This window comes from Trichoderma breve, chromosome 2, assembly GCF_028502605.1.
Source record: "Trichoderma breve strain T069 chromosome 2, whole genome shotgun sequence".
Taxonomy (NCBI): domain Eukaryota; kingdom Fungi; phylum Ascomycota; class Sordariomycetes; order Hypocreales; family Hypocreaceae; genus Trichoderma; species Trichoderma breve.
This window is the reverse complement of record NC_079233.1, coordinates 3,664,346-3,679,504: the sequence shown is the minus strand read 5'-3', so window position 1 is coordinate 3,679,504 and position 15,159 is coordinate 3,664,346. Positions and strand designations below refer to the sequence as shown.

The 15,159-nt window shown below is 52.3% G+C and overlaps 4 protein-coding genes across 4 annotated transcripts; 2 read left to right on the top strand and 2 right to left on the bottom strand.

Annotated features, from left to right (window-relative positions):
* Nucleotides 1-120: 120 nt before the first annotated feature.
* On the top strand, nt 121-1,147 carry T069G_03318 (memo-like protein domain-containing protein; the record flags this gene model as incomplete). The annotated part of the gene is made up of 3 exons (XM_056170528.1): nt 121-272; nt 328-798; nt 850-1,147. 3 exons carry the CDS (start codon nt 121-123, stop codon nt 1,145-1,147), a joined length of 921 nt encoding a protein of 306 aa, XP_056031420.1.
* Nucleotides 1,148-3,136: 1,989 nt separating this feature from the next.
* Nucleotides 3,137-4,517, top strand: T069G_03317 (syntaxin domain-containing protein; the record flags this gene model as incomplete). The annotated part of the gene is made up of 4 exons (XM_056170527.1): nt 3,137-3,153; nt 3,248-3,396; nt 3,468-4,244; nt 4,300-4,517. The coding sequence occupies 4 exons, from the start codon at nt 3,137-3,139 to the stop codon at nt 4,515-4,517; spliced, it is 1,161 nt and encodes a 386-aa protein (XP_056031419.1).
* A 1,044-nt stretch (nt 4,518-5,561) lies between these two features.
* Nucleotides 5,562-6,470, bottom strand: T069G_03316 (uncharacterized protein; the record flags this gene model as incomplete). The annotated part of the gene is made up of 1 exon (XM_056170526.1): nt 5,562-6,470. One exon carries the CDS (start codon nt 6,468-6,470, stop codon nt 5,562-5,564), a length of 909 nt encoding a protein of 302 aa, XP_056031418.1.
* A 2,121-nt stretch (nt 6,471-8,591) lies between these two features.
* Nucleotides 8,592-10,002, bottom strand: T069G_03315 (glycosyl hydrolases family 18 domain-containing protein; the record flags this gene model as incomplete). The annotated part of the gene is made up of 4 exons (XM_056170525.1): nt 8,592-8,681; nt 8,765-9,333; nt 9,451-9,682; nt 9,820-10,002. 4 exons carry the CDS (start codon nt 10,000-10,002, stop codon nt 8,592-8,594), a joined length of 1,074 nt encoding a protein of 357 aa, XP_056031417.1.
* Between the last annotated feature and the right edge of the window lie 5,157 nt (nt 10,003-15,159).

The following is a 15,159-nucleotide window of genomic DNA, read 5'->3' as shown; positions in this document are numbered from 1 at the left end:
TATACTTTAGATGTGCTGTCGCTCTTCCTTATACACACGGCCGTTCAAAGTTATTGAATTTCTTCCTCTTGTCAAAATCAGTTCATATAATCAAATAATCTGAACTGAGAATTGGAAATCATGAATATCAGACCAGCATCGAAGGCCGGCTCATGGTATGAGAGCGACCCAGAAATCTTGGCTGGAGAACTCGATGAGTATCTTGCAAAGGTTCCAGAGAATGTCGATGGCTATTCGCTGCCAATACCAGGGGCCCGAATCATTATTGCGCCGTAAGACACCTGAGAGAACCGAAATCTTCAAGCTCTAACTCACATGCATATGAAGACACGCCGGATATGCCTACTCGGGACCAAATGCCGCTTGGGCTTATAGCTGTTTGGATCTCAGCAAGGCGAAGCGGGTATTTATCCTGGGGCCGTCTCATACTTACGGCTTCTCAGGCTGTGCTGTCACAACATTTTCACGATATTCCACGCCCCTCGGTGACTTTAATGTGGACAGGGACACCATTGAGCGTGTAAAGGAAGCTGGAGGGATGAAAAATGCACCGCCTAGGAACGACGTCGCGGAGCATTCTCTAGAAATGCACTTGCCGTATCTTTACAAACGATGTCAACAAACCTTCAAGTCGCCAGAAGAATTCCCGACGGTGGTTCCCATCATTGTTGGAAGTACTAGCAGAGAAGATGAGAAGCATACTGGCCGGCTGCTTCTATCCTATCTCAAGGATGAAGAAAATGCCTTCATCATCAGCTCAGACTTTTGCCACTGGGGAACACGATTTGACTATGCTGTGTACACTCCTGATGGCGACATCGGCAGACTGTCCTCTCTCCATGACCGCAGCCCAAAGCCATCAGGACCGCCCATTTACGAAACCATTCGTCTGCTCGATGAAGCGGCTATGGATGCCGTCAAGAGCGGCAGTCATGACGCCTTTGTCGATAACCTGAGACATACCGGAAATACAGTATGTGGGAGACATCCAATTGGTGTTGCGATGGCTGCCCTCGAGCTCTACGCCAAAGAGCTCGACGACGAAAACAAGAGCCGCTTCAAAGTTGTGAAATATGACCGTAGCAGTGAAGTTATATGGCCGGATGACTCGAGCGTCAGCTATGTTTCTGCTTATGCAGTTTTGTGAAGGCAGGGTTTGCAAGAGATGGAATAATCGACGAAGAATTTTAAGTATATTGCGCAGAGAGAATTACAAAGGCAATAGCATTATCTAGGATTTCACCTAGGGTTTTTAATAATAGATTTCCATTTTTGAAAGCTGCTTTGTCAACGCCGCTTATTACTTACTTGTGGTAGAAGCTTAAGCTAATGCCAATACTGGCTGGGATTCGATGCCGTGTGCGCACGCTATTCAAAATCCTGTGATCTCGCCTGTTCTACGCGATATCTGTCGTTTGTCCCCAGGTTGGGGTAAATGGAGGCAGGCAATTGCGGCTATTTGAACATTCATAAATGAAAAATCCTTCCTCTAGTTCTCTAATTCTCTTGATGAAGGAATCGCTGTGCATCACCAGTTCATCCAGAACGGATCCTGCTTCCGCCATCTGGCAGCGTTAATCCCGATCTGTCGTTGGGCCACTGAAGCGTGGAGGCAGTGTTGAGAATTTGTCGCCCAACGACGTTCGTTCTTTTTTTAGCAGCCGGTGGCCATGCTGACGGCATCCGGATCCCGTTTACGAAGTGCAGAGAATGGAGTACGAAAGCAGAGCTACGTGTTGCTGGTGGCGCATTTGCCAGTGTCAGCTTCCAATCAGTCATCTTTTCTTTTGCACGCGGATCCCCCCCAGCAGAGGTAATTGTGTGATCGTCGTGTACACAGACAGACTCCATTCCAGTCGAATCGAGCTCAAACAAGCGCAGGCAATTTTGTTCGCAAATAAGAAGAGAGAATACCGTAAAATAGGAAAATAAGAAACAAAGAGACCCCAGCCAGGCAAGGGTGCTAATACTCGTACTAGTCCCTTTCCTATTCGCTAACAAGCTGATACCCCCCGTAGTGCAATCTCTGCGACTCATCAAAATCCTGGCAAGGGTCCCGATGCCACACTCTCCAACCCGGCCCATTCAGCCAGGGCAAATCAATGCGCGCCACCGGCCTTGAATCCACTAGCCTGTGCTGTGCTGCAGCTGCTGGTCCAATCACGGCCGCTGGTTGTCGAGGCCATCTGACACTGGCGATGCGACGAGGTTGATGGTTTGAGGACGAAGGAAGTGGGTGAAAAAAGCCTTGCCCCGGGGTTGTCGTTTTCGATGAGGCTCATCGTTTTGGTTTCTCCTTACCAATCGATTAGTTAGTATCTGCAGTACTTATACGAAGCGCCGGCCCCGGGTCATTGGACAGTGAAAGTGAAAGTGAAAGTGATTGATTTCGTTTGGCCGTCGATCTCCTTATACTAAGCGACCGGTGCAAGATTACGCTCGTGATAGTTATTATTGCAGTGCCTTTGTTTTTATTACACCAGGCGCCACGGTGCCCTCGCCTTGTACAGATACCGGCTGTCGCACCGCCCGCACCGCTAGGAGTCCTCGTACCGGTACCGCCGCCCGACACCAAGTCTCGTAGGGCCGCCCCGACCTGGTCCAGGCCCCGCTACACTGCAGCTGCCCCCTTCTCGCCGTCCGCTATAATCCTTGTCTGGAAACCCGGGCTTGGGCCTCCTGCTCCTGGGCCATTTTACTCTCTTCCAACCTTCTGTCGACCTTGTTTTCTGCAGTTTACATACGCATTTTGGTCTTTTGTTTGTCCAACACAGCAGCCGTTTGTTTGCTTGCCAGCTGCTCGTCTCGTCTCCTTTTCCATCCAAAAGCATAGAATCCTCCATCGTCACTCGCTCGACCTCTGCCGCTTACAGCGTTTCGCCCCAGACCAACTGAGAAGATCCCTGAAATCCTCCTAGCCCACATCCACAATGAGTGTGAGTGTTTCACCCCGACTCTCCTACGGCTGCCGTTTCAACACGAGCGTCCGAGCAGACGACAAGAAAACCATCTGCTCTCGCATCCAATTCCTCTCCTCTTCCTGCTTCTCCCCTCTAGATTCACATGCATATCCATATCCATATCCATATCCATATCCATATCCTTTTATGATACCTCGAATAGCTCGCTAACAACAATGGCACAACAGTACGGGTCAGTAGCATCGATGCTTGCTGGATGCAATATGCCTGCAATGCCCCTCAAATCCACATCCGCATTCCAGTCACTAACAGCAGTCTCTCAACAGATACGGCGGGAAGCAAAACCCGTACGACCAACGGGACGACAACAACTACAGCGGCGGTGGCTATGACCAGGGCGGCTATGACACTCCCCCTCCCGGCTATAATAATACCCCCTATGGCGCTGGTGGCCGTGGTTACGACCAGACTGGAGGTATGAGACACCGTATACTCGTATACATCGTTCCACCATGGACAATTCAGAAGCTTACAGTCAACTGGCAGCCACAGCTGTCGAGATGGCTCCTCTGACGCAAAACGCCGGCGGCATGGCCCGCGAAGACCCCAACGCGATCCGCAACGAGTGCCGTGACATCGGCAACGAAATCGGCCAAGTCGAAGCCAGCCTAGAACAGATCAAGCAGATGCAAACCCGAGTCCTCAATGACACCGACACCTCCTCGACCAGCAATTCTAACCGCCAATTGGATGCCCTCACCACCGAGACCACGACTCACTATCGTGCCCTTGTCGAACGTGTGCGCCAAGTCAAGTCCAAGCCTGAAGGTCAAAGTGCTGCGAACAGAGAGCATGTGAGCCGAGTCGATCGACGGCTCAAGGACGTCATCACCAAGTACCAGGGTGTCGAGTCGGAATTCCAGGCTGCCGTCAAGCAACAGATGAGCCGCCAATATCGCATTGTCCGCCCCGACGCTACAGAGGAGGAGGTCCAGGCCGCTGTCAACGATGCTGGCAGTGGCCAAATCTTCAGCCAAGCCATGATGCAGAGCGACAGACAGGGCAAGGCTCGTGCGGCACTCAGCGCTGTTCAGGACCGCCACAAGGAGCTGCTCAAGATTGAGCAGCAGATGACGGAGCTGTTCCAGCTCATGCAGGATCTTGATACCCTGGTCGTCCAGCAGGATGCCACCATTGTGCAGATTGAGCAGAAGGGTGAGGAGGTTGTCGAGAACCTCGACAAGGGCAATGAGGAGATTGCCGTGGCTGTCACAACTGCCAGGGCTACCAGGAAGAAGAAGTGGATTTGCCTCGGTATTGTTGGTATGTTGATCTCGATTCTGCCGTTGGTGCTGGAATTCAGAGCTAACCTGTATAGTTGCCATTATTGCCATTGTCGTCATCATCGTCCTCATCTACGTCTTTGTCATCCGAGGAAACAACAACAACAAGAAGCGATCTCTGCTCGAGGGAGTGGCAATGCCAGCTGTTCGTCTCGGCGCCCGTATCCCCGCCGTGGACGATGCTCTGGCCCTGAGACTTGGCCGCATAGCCCACGGAAGGCCTCACATGCCCGTCGCACCCCCACTGAAATGAACAAGAGCAACGAAGTGAAATCGAAGAAAAGGGAAAAGAGAGAAGGAGGTATAAAAGGGAACGCGTGCACACGTTTTGACTCCAATTTTTCATTGAAAGACATTGTATAAAAAGTAGCTATCGACATGTGGCAAGGACATATGCCTATATTTCTTTTGTTTACGCCTTTGGATCTCGGGCACCACGCAAAAGGCTACAACATTCCGATGGCTGTTTTGAAAAAAGGGAATGAGCCTTTTTGGTTTTTTGTTTTTCTTATGTCGTCGAAGAACGGGAGATGGCCGATTGGATTGATTGATTGTGTTTTAGATGCCCTATGCGATTGTTTTCGTCTGCTGCTGTTTTCTCTTTTTTATTAGGCAGATTTAGCTTTTTTTGGAGTTTAGCATTTGAGGCGCTCAGCAGAGAGTTTTTTCTTTTAATCAAATTTTAATCAAAATATTCTCATTCTTGCGCGCACATTTCTTTTGATAACATGTATCGACTTGGATGATGGAATGCATGGATTTAGGTGAAAACAATCAGTGATAACATATGGTATATGGCCAGAACTTGATGATTTGGTCCAATGTGAAAACAATCACTAATAAGACACATGATATGGTAGAACTCGATAGTAGCAGTATATTGATCCTAGGTAGTATTATTATCCGATATGTAAATCAACTGCTCAACAAAACCACTACGAGCTGAGACGATGTCATTCAGCTCAAGAAGGAGAAGAGAGAAGTGAAGAAAGAAGCAAAACTCCGGGGTAAATAGAAGAAATAGAAAAAAAAGAGCCAAAATCTAAGCCCGATTGTAGGCGACTGTACGCCAAGCGATGCTTTTCAAGTATGTCTTGAGAGTGCTGGTATTGTGAAGAAAGTCTGAATAGTGTAAGGTTGAGTGACATTGTCGTCGATGCGGTCGTTTGCAAGTAGTTGCGTCGAGAAGTAGTGATGAGGCAGAGAGGGAGCAAGAGTCGGGGCTGGTTGGCCATCAGATGAATATCCACGCGTCGTTTAGTCCAAAGGGAATTAATCATGGGTCCTCATAACTCCTTCATCCATCCTGTCCTTCTGGCACACTCCTCTCACCGGCATCGTCATGCAATGCTGCCACACCCTCGCCTTGGTCAGGATGCTGCTGTACCCTCCCTTCATTCAGCCTGCTCATCACCTCTCTCCTCCTCTCGCCCTCGTCAACGACCTTCTTGAGAACGCCCATGCGGCGCTTAAACTCCTCGGTAAGCTGGTCGACGTTTTCCCGGCCGACAACACCGCTGCCCGAACTAGGGAGGCTGTTGGGCCTCGAGGCAACAGCTTCGCGCTCTACGCCTTCGACGCGAAGCACGACCGACTTTGACCCAGCCTCGGTTTCATTGCCGTGCTGCTGGAGGGAGAGCTGCGAGGCTGTGATGGCGAAGTCGGGGGTGAGGCTGGAAGTCCAGGAGACGGTCCATTTGCCGTTGGGGACCGCAGGGGGGGCGAGGTCGACGACGAGGGCGCGGTGCAAAGGGTCGGTTTGCGGGGCGGTGAGGATGGCAGAAGCGTCGTCGTCGCTGAAGAGGTAGTGGACGCGAGGGTGGACGGTGGTGTTTGTGGTGTTGTTGGTCAGGAGGGTGAAGATGGGCTCGAAGGGCGGGAGGTCGGCATCGGCGTCGTGGGCGGCATCATGAGCAGCAGCATCGACGTCATGAGCGCCGTCGACGTTGTCGGCATTGCGATTGTGATTGTGGTTGCCATCGCTGCCATCGATGAGGCCGCTACTATTGTCGACGCCGTGATTGTGAATGTGGTGATGCTGCTGCTCGTGCTCGGGGGATTCCGCGGGCCGGGCTGCCAAGGCTGCTTCTGGCCGTTGAGGCTGGGCTTGCGATGCTGATAAGGACGGAGATGGATCGTTAATCGCGGTTAGCGGAGCGGGCGGCTCCGCGCAAGACACGTCCCTATCTGGATCTGGGCCGGACATGGCGATGGGACTGGACGGGGACGCAGAGGGAGGACGACAGACGCGGCATCTTCAAGCCCGTCTGGAGGTTTTTGCTGTCCGTCAGCCTGCTGAGCTGCGCTGCGCCGGTTGGCTTCGTTTTGCTGTCTGGTTTGGCTTTGAGGCTGCGCGGCTACCGGAAGCGTCCAGGTACCTTGGCGCTACCTGGCATGGCAGGATACCGCCCTGTGTAGCGCCTGTATAGCTGTCGTATAGCTGCTCGTTTAGCACCTGCACAGCACCCGTGTTAGTGAATGCAGCCTGTAGGTGGCGCTTGTTTCGCTGTGGCCTGAGGTCTCGTGTGCTGTAGGTATGTACAGTAACGGACCAGATTTGACAGCACAGCACAGAACAGCTCCGTTACAGAACTAACACATACATACCGTAACACTGGAGCTCTGCAAGATGACGCGCACTCGAGACGCAGGACACGGCCCAGGCATTCCCACATATCTTATCACCACGTGAGCCGCATGCATGCAAGCATCATATGGCATATTCCCAGCGACGCCAAGCAACCAGCAGCCAAAAGCTCACATCATTCTTCCCAATCCCCATCCAGCAGCTCCCAGCGAAATCTCCATCGTCGGGCAGGACTCGGACTCTGGCACCAAATCAACTTTGGTCCATATTTGCTAGGCCTGCCGTTGTGCGTATACGAAGTCCCCGTGCGGTAAACTTCGTACGTAACCTCTGCTGCCATTGGAAGCTGCTGCAACTCGACTCGTGAATCCATTTTGCTAGCGTTGAGGCTAATACCTGTCCTAAAGCCATTGGGCTTATGCGGAGCACGCCATGGTCTGTCGTCTCTTGAGTATACTTCGCACATGGCCGCTTGACTGATTGTTGTCCTCTTGGTTGCATGACGCGGGATTAGTCGTTGTCAAAGCTGCCAGGTACTGCTGCGAGCACCAACGACAAATGCGTTAGTATCATGTCTGGATGCTACTTTTTGCGACCAAGGCGTGGGGAGGGGGTTCTTCTCAGAGGCCAGCTTCCCACCACTCTGCAGCTCTCGTCGGTGGTAGCGGCATCGAAATGGGCGGGACGGAGCGACGACTTTGAGGTTGATTTTCATCTAGCACCGTGGAAGCTCGTGAATAGCACCGACCTTAACTGAGTTCCACCAATTCCCAACAGCCAACATGTCGCCCAAGAGCCCGAACTCGGCGACAGCCGCTCCGCTCAAGTGCGTCCCGACTTTAATTCACCAAACCGTCACCGATCCTGGCTGTCCAGTTCCCAAGACGAGCCAGTCAAGAATCCCGGGCCCGGTTTTCTGTACCGTAAGAAGCTCCACGATGGGGGCTCCAATTTCCAGATGCAGACCCAGACGCTTCTACCCCAGTTGGGCGTGCCGACTTGAAACGCACCACATGCTGAGTGACGTTTTTTTCTGCCCGGCGCGCCACAAAAATTTCCTCCTCGATGCTCCGGCGTGCCTTTTTCCAATGCAGCTGCCATAACGACGCTATGAATAGCCATGGGGTCCGTCTGTAGCCGTCAAATGGCGGAGTCTTTGCGAGGAGAGCATTGGGTAAATTCAATCTGCCAGCGTGGGGATAGAGGGGGAAGGACGATGTGAGAGACAAAGGTAAGAAATCGTTGAAATATGCCCCAAAACTGTAATCAAAACAAAAGAATGAAACGCCTGCTCCCCGTCTATTTTAAGTCTATAAAGGGATATCATCAGAAGATGTTGATTTTTTTCCTCTCCAGTGTGCGCACCAATGGAATCTGCGCATCTCCTTCTATTTTCCTTTTTATTTTTTCCCACCTTCTCTTCCTTGCTCCGCCCGAGAGAAAGAGCCTGTACCAAAGAAAGAAAAAAGAGAATACTTGTATCCTTCACCGCGATATGGAACAGTGGTTGAAGAGAAAAGACGGAACGCGTCCTTCCTTGGTTCTTCTTGCGACGACGTCCGAGTCATGCTACAGCTTGGACAAGCCAAGCCCCCCCTCCTCCGATTTGCTTTCTGTCTAGCAGAGGCGGTAAGGTGAAGGGCGCAAGGTCCGTGGGCGTAAGCGTAAAGAGAATCTATATGCATTAGATTGAGAAAAAAATCAAAAAAGACGTCATAATCATCAAGTTGAAGCACTGCCTCAAGAGGTATGCAGAGCGCGGAAACCCGCCGCGATCAGGCTTCTTGCTTGATCTCGAGAATCCGCCGGTCCGTTCCAGTAAAAGAGCCCCTGTAATGTTAAAAAGGCTTGAGCGTTAGCAAAGCTCCCTTTTGCCGTCTCACAAAGATTGGATGAAGATGAGCTCCACAGACCCCTAATCCCTTTTGCTTGCAAAATTCCGCCTTGACCTTGACCGTCTCGGGGTTGTCGTAGGTGACAAAGCCCCCATCGCCACCAACGCATTGGGCCGCAATATAGCGCCTATCCACAATCTCTTTGCATCCCTTCCGTGGCAGCTCGCTGTACTCGAAGGTGCCCTCTTGGCCGCCTACGCCGTTGAAATCTTGTCCAGGTCCGTTTGCCTTTAGAAAGCTTCGTCCGTACGTAGGGATGCCGAGCAGAATGCTCTTTGGAGGGAATCCTTGTGCCATCAGATGTGCCACGCCGGACGATGCCGACGGCTCGTCCTTATTCATGGTATATAATTGTGCGTGGTGACCGCTCTTGGATGTCCATGTGCCGAAGAAATCATATGCCACCAGATTGATGTAGTCAAGGTACTCGGCTGCCGTCTTTAGATCGATGAGGTCGAGCACCTCCTTCGCCGCAGGGAGGACAGCTGTTAAGATGAAGCGGTCATCAGGAAGGTGAATCCGGACTGCTGCCAATAGGGCCAGGAAGTCGTGGCCATGTTTGGCCTCGGACGGGAACTCCCAAGCAACTATTGCGGCCAATGTGCGGTTAGTTGTGGGCTTGCGTATGCGTGTGTGCGTGTGAGCTGATGATGACGGCTGTGCCTCTTGTATCATCACCCCCCCGGATGTTTTTTCATACTCACTATCAATACCATCAAGGCCGGAAGCTTCAACAAGGCCAAGGCAAGACCTGGCAAAGTTGTCCCTGAGCAGAGTGCTGGACGCAACAACGGGGAATACCTCGGACGCAGTGCTGCCACCAATAGATAAGACGACCTGCAGGTGAGGGTGCCTCTGCTTGAGATGCATCAAGGATCCCAAGCCACCCTGAACGCCATCCACTGGCGCTCTTGCATCGGCCCACTCATCGCCAAGCTGGGCCACACGTCACAAAAGTCAGCCAGCCGTGCAACATATGCAGGTGAAATCTTCTCAACTTATCCCGAAACAAGAGCACGGGAAGAAAGCCACTTTGGCAATGGTGGCTTCCGGGCAATTTCATCAGGACTCACAAACACACTGCCGTCCGCAGTCACACTGGCATAAGCATAATACACGTGGTTGATGCAGCCGTAATTGAGCATTCCGGGCGAATCACCTTGGTATATTCTGCTGCTAGGGAAATAGACTGCATTGGTGTACATGACTCTGGCCACACTGGTGGCCATTCGAGACTTGCGTGACACGGCGCTCATGTTGCTGTCGGTTTACGGCCAGACGAGCCGGAGGAGAACGGGAACGGCGGTGACGGAGGAGAACGGCGACTTGAGGAATGGGCCGTGGCCGTGGACGGGGTCATCAATTGGCCGCCGAGTGAAGCATAGAGAAGCGGCAAGGGATGGCTTCGGGGGTTTGAGAGGGGGGGAAGACACAGAGGGCAGCAGCATGGGACAGTTTTGTAGTTAATCGGCAACATTGTGAAGATCCAACTTCAAAAGCCCTGCCGGAGACGTACTACTCGGGACGGGGCTAGCTCCGGAAGGCCAAACGACCAAGACAGCAACTCAGGTTAGGCATCAAGGGGGTGGGCGGCCTTGCTGGGGCTCAATGCCGGCGTGTCGTGTGTTTTCTTGGGGGCATGATTGCCAAACGCCATTCACACGCGGCGTGGTACGGAGCGCTCACTCATACGAGCATACACCGATATGGAAGAGGGAGTCAAAACCCTAGGCCGAGCAAAAGACCAAGCGGTCCGGGTGGTGGGACGGGCAACAGTCGAATGGCAGGTCGCGGTGGAGACCGGGGGGCTTTGAAAATGTCTTGGGCACTGAACACAGAGATGGGACACAGGAAGAATGCAAATTACGCACAGAAAAAAAAAGAGATGAGGGTCCCGGGAAAGCCCTCGGACTGGCCAGAGGCCAGGGACAGACGAGGCCATCCACGATGCATGACATAATTGCGGGGAGCCCAACTGCTGACTTGCGTGGGAAGAGGAGAATGACATGTACAGGAGTATAGAGAGAGAGGCAGTGACAGCATGCGTGGGATGTTCCAGATCCGAGGATAGTTGTTGGCCGCTGGTTGACTTGAGCCGCCTCGGACGGGGCCGTCCTTGAATTCTGCTTGAGCGTATATAAGACGGATGCTCGGTGAATGCGGTTTCCCTACGTATGCTAGATAAAACCGTCCTCGTCCTTGTCGTTTGCTCATGTCCAGTCGTTGGCAGAGGTGACTGGGCTGTCGGCGATCAAAATCGAGTGGAGGGGGGAGATGACCCCGTTGGGAGGGCTAGACACGATGGGAGGCTGGATAGCTTGACGGATGAGGTGGACATTCACCAAAAGGCCCGTCCATCCTAAACCAGATCCCGCTACCGCTCTTTTTTGCCAGTAACCGTAACGACCACAGCCAATTCCCTTTCTCGAAGTTTGTCGTATTCCCATTGCTGGTTTTTCCTCTCTCAATCTCTCTCTCCTCTCCGTTCTTCTTCCTCTTCTTTAGGGTTCCTTCTGACTGCTGCCGCACGGACTCTGGGTCCAAAAATTGGGCCGCTTCCACCCATGTTTATCATCTCTTTGGACAGGATTCGTGTCTTCGCAGAAATCTCCTAAGCGCCGTGGCTACATCGCATCCCGTGGACGGCAGGACGCGAACCGTCTTTGCCTTTTTCTTGACCGCCAGCTTTTCCCCTTCCCTGCTTCGTCATATTTGATTGAATGTTCAGATTGGCGGCTGTGAAATGAGAGACAGGCTAATGCGATACTAGCCTGACGCCTTGACGAAAGCTCTCCAATCAGCCCCGACGTCGACAAGGCGAGACAGCGTTTCGGCGGTGGTGAGGCATCCCTGACCGGCTTCTTTGACCGAGACACACGCTGCAAGTCACACCAAATCACGTCAGATTCGCCTCGTGGATATGCGTCAACGGTGAGACAAGGGCGCTTTGAGGCGGAGAGACCGAAATGACCGTGGAGTTACTCCATCGCGACCAACATCTTCATCACCGCCGGACAAGTTGCGAAGGGAAAAAGACAAAACGGGGCGTGCCCTGTCGAATCGTTGCTAAACGGGCGTTTTGTCCAACGGCAAGACCTGGCAAGCGGCAGCGCTGCGGAATGTTGACTGTGAGACAAGTAAGAACTCGACCGCAACTTCGCAAGGCTAGGAAAATGACGGCATGGAGCCGGGCACGGCCTGTAGTTTCCTTGGATCTCCCTTCTGTGCGGCCAATCGGGCTTTGTCCGTATAGGAGCAGTGCATCTGTGCGAGTGTAGAGTGAAAAGAGGTTAATAAGTTGAGGTTCAAGAGAAGGCTGGCAAGTCATGGCATAACTGACTGCAGGGTGAGTTGAGTTGGTTTGCGCAAGGCTGTCAAACAGCGCCCTCAGGCATCAGCCCTTCCTTCCTCCTTTTGGCCCTGTTCCTTCCAGCGGGTTGCTCGTTGCTCCTTCTCCTCGTCTTTGGAATTCGGTCACAATATGTACTCAGCTGCTGGAAAAAAGATAGCAAATCTACCAAATTTCCTCGTGGGGGCTGAGAGCTTAAGCGATGAACCTCCGCTGTCCACTATGGAGAAAGTTCTGAAGAGGAGAATGCCAATTTCTCCATCGAGGGAATTTTTTCCCTCTACTGCTGCTCGGACTCCTCCCCTCTTGATTGACCAATGAACGGATGGGTAACGTAGAATATTCACCGTTGAGGGCAAGCCATGCTCGTTCTTGTGCTTACAAAGTACAGAAAACTCGCTTGGGCAACAAGTTTCCGACACTCTGCATAGGTACTCCCAACCCGCCAAGGGAAATCGTACTCGTAATAAACATGAACGCTTCTATCCAGCTGCATCTTGCTACAACATGTCATGCTTCTACGTTGAATGATGCTTTTCATGTTTACCAGTTTGGCCGAGTCCCAGTTGCAAGTCGACAGAATAAGGATGCACACGGTGAGGCTCATGACGATTAGGAGCATGTCGCCGACTGCGGGAACTCTACGAGCTTGTCCGGATTCCTTCTACTAGTCTTGAGATCTTCGTCGACGCACAACTAGGTCGCCGATGGCATCGCCAGGCCATCTAAGCTCTAGAGAGGGGGAATCCTCGCTCCTTACCAAGCATCGTCACGCCCGTTCATGCTACATCCGTCGCGGTCATTCGGAACCCGGATCAATGCTGGCTTATGCTTGCCCCCATTTACATGTCAGTCGTTGCACAAGCTATACAAGATAAACAGGCTGCACAAGATGCTGCACAAGGCGCTGCACAAGCTGCCGCGTCGGTGAAAAAGAAACCATGTTCAGGTATGGAGAAACCATGGACAAGTCTCCGATGGCAAAGCAAGGCGGGGGACAGAAGTCAGAATCCTTGCTGCTTGGTGGGCACCCAAATCATCTGGTGCAGGCGTCTCTGCGTCTTGACTGGATACCGTCTGTGACTGCCACGTTTTGATCCGCCACACGTGAGGAGATCAAGAGGCGTGCCTGGGGAAATCAACCATCCACCATCTTGCAATGCTAGCGTATCGAGTACGAAGGGCTAGTATCGTATCATATACTGGTAAAGGCAGGTAAGGGCGGGTAATTCAGGCATGCCCTGTTCCGTGGCTTCGATGCTTCAAGTGCCCAAGAGCCCATGGAAGGATGTTGTGGGAACACGCCACACGCAGTTGGTAAGCACCTCCTCAGTCCCCTCATGGTACCCGATAGATAATAACAGAGCGCTACTGTTCAGGCCTGAAAAGTGATCACGAGGCCTTCACATGTTCTGCTGGAGTTGCTTGTGCCCAAGATATGCTATGCAACTACTGTATCTCCCGCTGCTGGCTCATCCTGGCCCAACATCAACCGCCATGAAATGAAACCAACAGGGATGGGAGGCATATTACGACTTACAGCCTACCCGCTCGGACCAGAGGCGCAGCCCTCCAACCCTCCCTGATAGGCCAGAAGCATCACATGTCTCTCGATGTTTAACCGCATCACCACGCTTTCAGAGACTGTGATAGGAGGAAAAACGAGGGACGAAACAGACCAAACACAGCACAGACTGGATGCTTCCCGACCTTCATGCCTCTTTGAAATTCTTCAGTCTTCCCCGCTTGCGCAGCTTCCGCAGGCTGCATATCTACTACACTAGCCAATGTGTTGCGTGCCGCTCGGGGAGGATCTCGGATGCTGCCGGGGTGCTTCTAGACCTCCCTTGACGCCTCCAAAGCTGCAAGCATCAGCGTGTGTCGCATCGTGGGCAGCAAAGTTACCGCGCTGGTACTTGGCGGTTACCCCAGAAGTGCTGAGTTATTACTACCTACCTAACCAAACAATACTCTACTGCGACTTACCTACCTGTCCTTAGCCTACAGCTATTCTCATTGCAAAGGCAACGTTGTCTGCCGAGCTGGTCGCAGCATTACGCTACCGATAGACAGAGGCCCAGCTTGGATCCTATTTTGAGCCAGATTGCCAACAGACGCGCTTCGGCTGCCTGGATGTGAGGAAAGCATTCCATGTTGTCTCGGATCCTTGGTCTTATCCATGGCCATACTGTACAGTTCTACAAAGTACAGTACAGCGTTCATCATATCCACAACAACGATGTAAGCGAGGCAGCGACCAGCGCATTATTACTGGCATGGTTTTTTGCGCGCCCGCAGGGTCAAATGGCACCCCCGGACCCTGCTCATCAGCCCAGTGCCACGGCTTTGGCTCATTCGACCTCGGGCTGCTGGGTATGTGAAGACATGTATGAGTAGGCATGCATATAGGTTATGCGCAGGAAAGGCTTCGCTGGGGAAATACACGAATATCCCTACATGATGTGAGGTATCATAGTACAGTGGCCTGGGAGACAAGACATTAGAGACGAACAACGACGCTGATGGAAGCGAGAAACAGGCTTTCGATACAGACGTACTGCTATAGGTACCTCGCAATGTACCAAGGAGGTACTCGCCTAGCTGCGCGAAATCCTGAGTGAGTGATTGTGACTGGTCTCATGTCAACGATTGGCTCAAAGTTGTTTGCGAAATCCCGCCCCGGCACTTGGCGCGACGGGAAGACCAAAAAATAAAAAATAAAAGGCTCTTCGCCTTGTGCTACCCCAAACTGCCAAGCGGTCGCCGTCACCACTGGGCTCTTGCTCCTCGGCAGTTGGGTTGCCAAAGAAGCTTGTGGTGGAAATCGAAACACAGAGAACGAACAAGCACGGCTGCTAGCAATTAGGGGACCCCTCATCTTGACGGACCGGATATGCCTGCTAGTGTCTGGCAGGGAACAGGTAAAGGGACTAATCTTCAACGGTGGATCTTCGAGGTTCCACTTCGGTCTTAACCGTCTCTCTCTTAAGCCAAACAAAGGGTCATGGCTCCGTCTGGAATCAAAGTCCAACCCAACTCTTACCCACACTCTTCCTAGGGCACC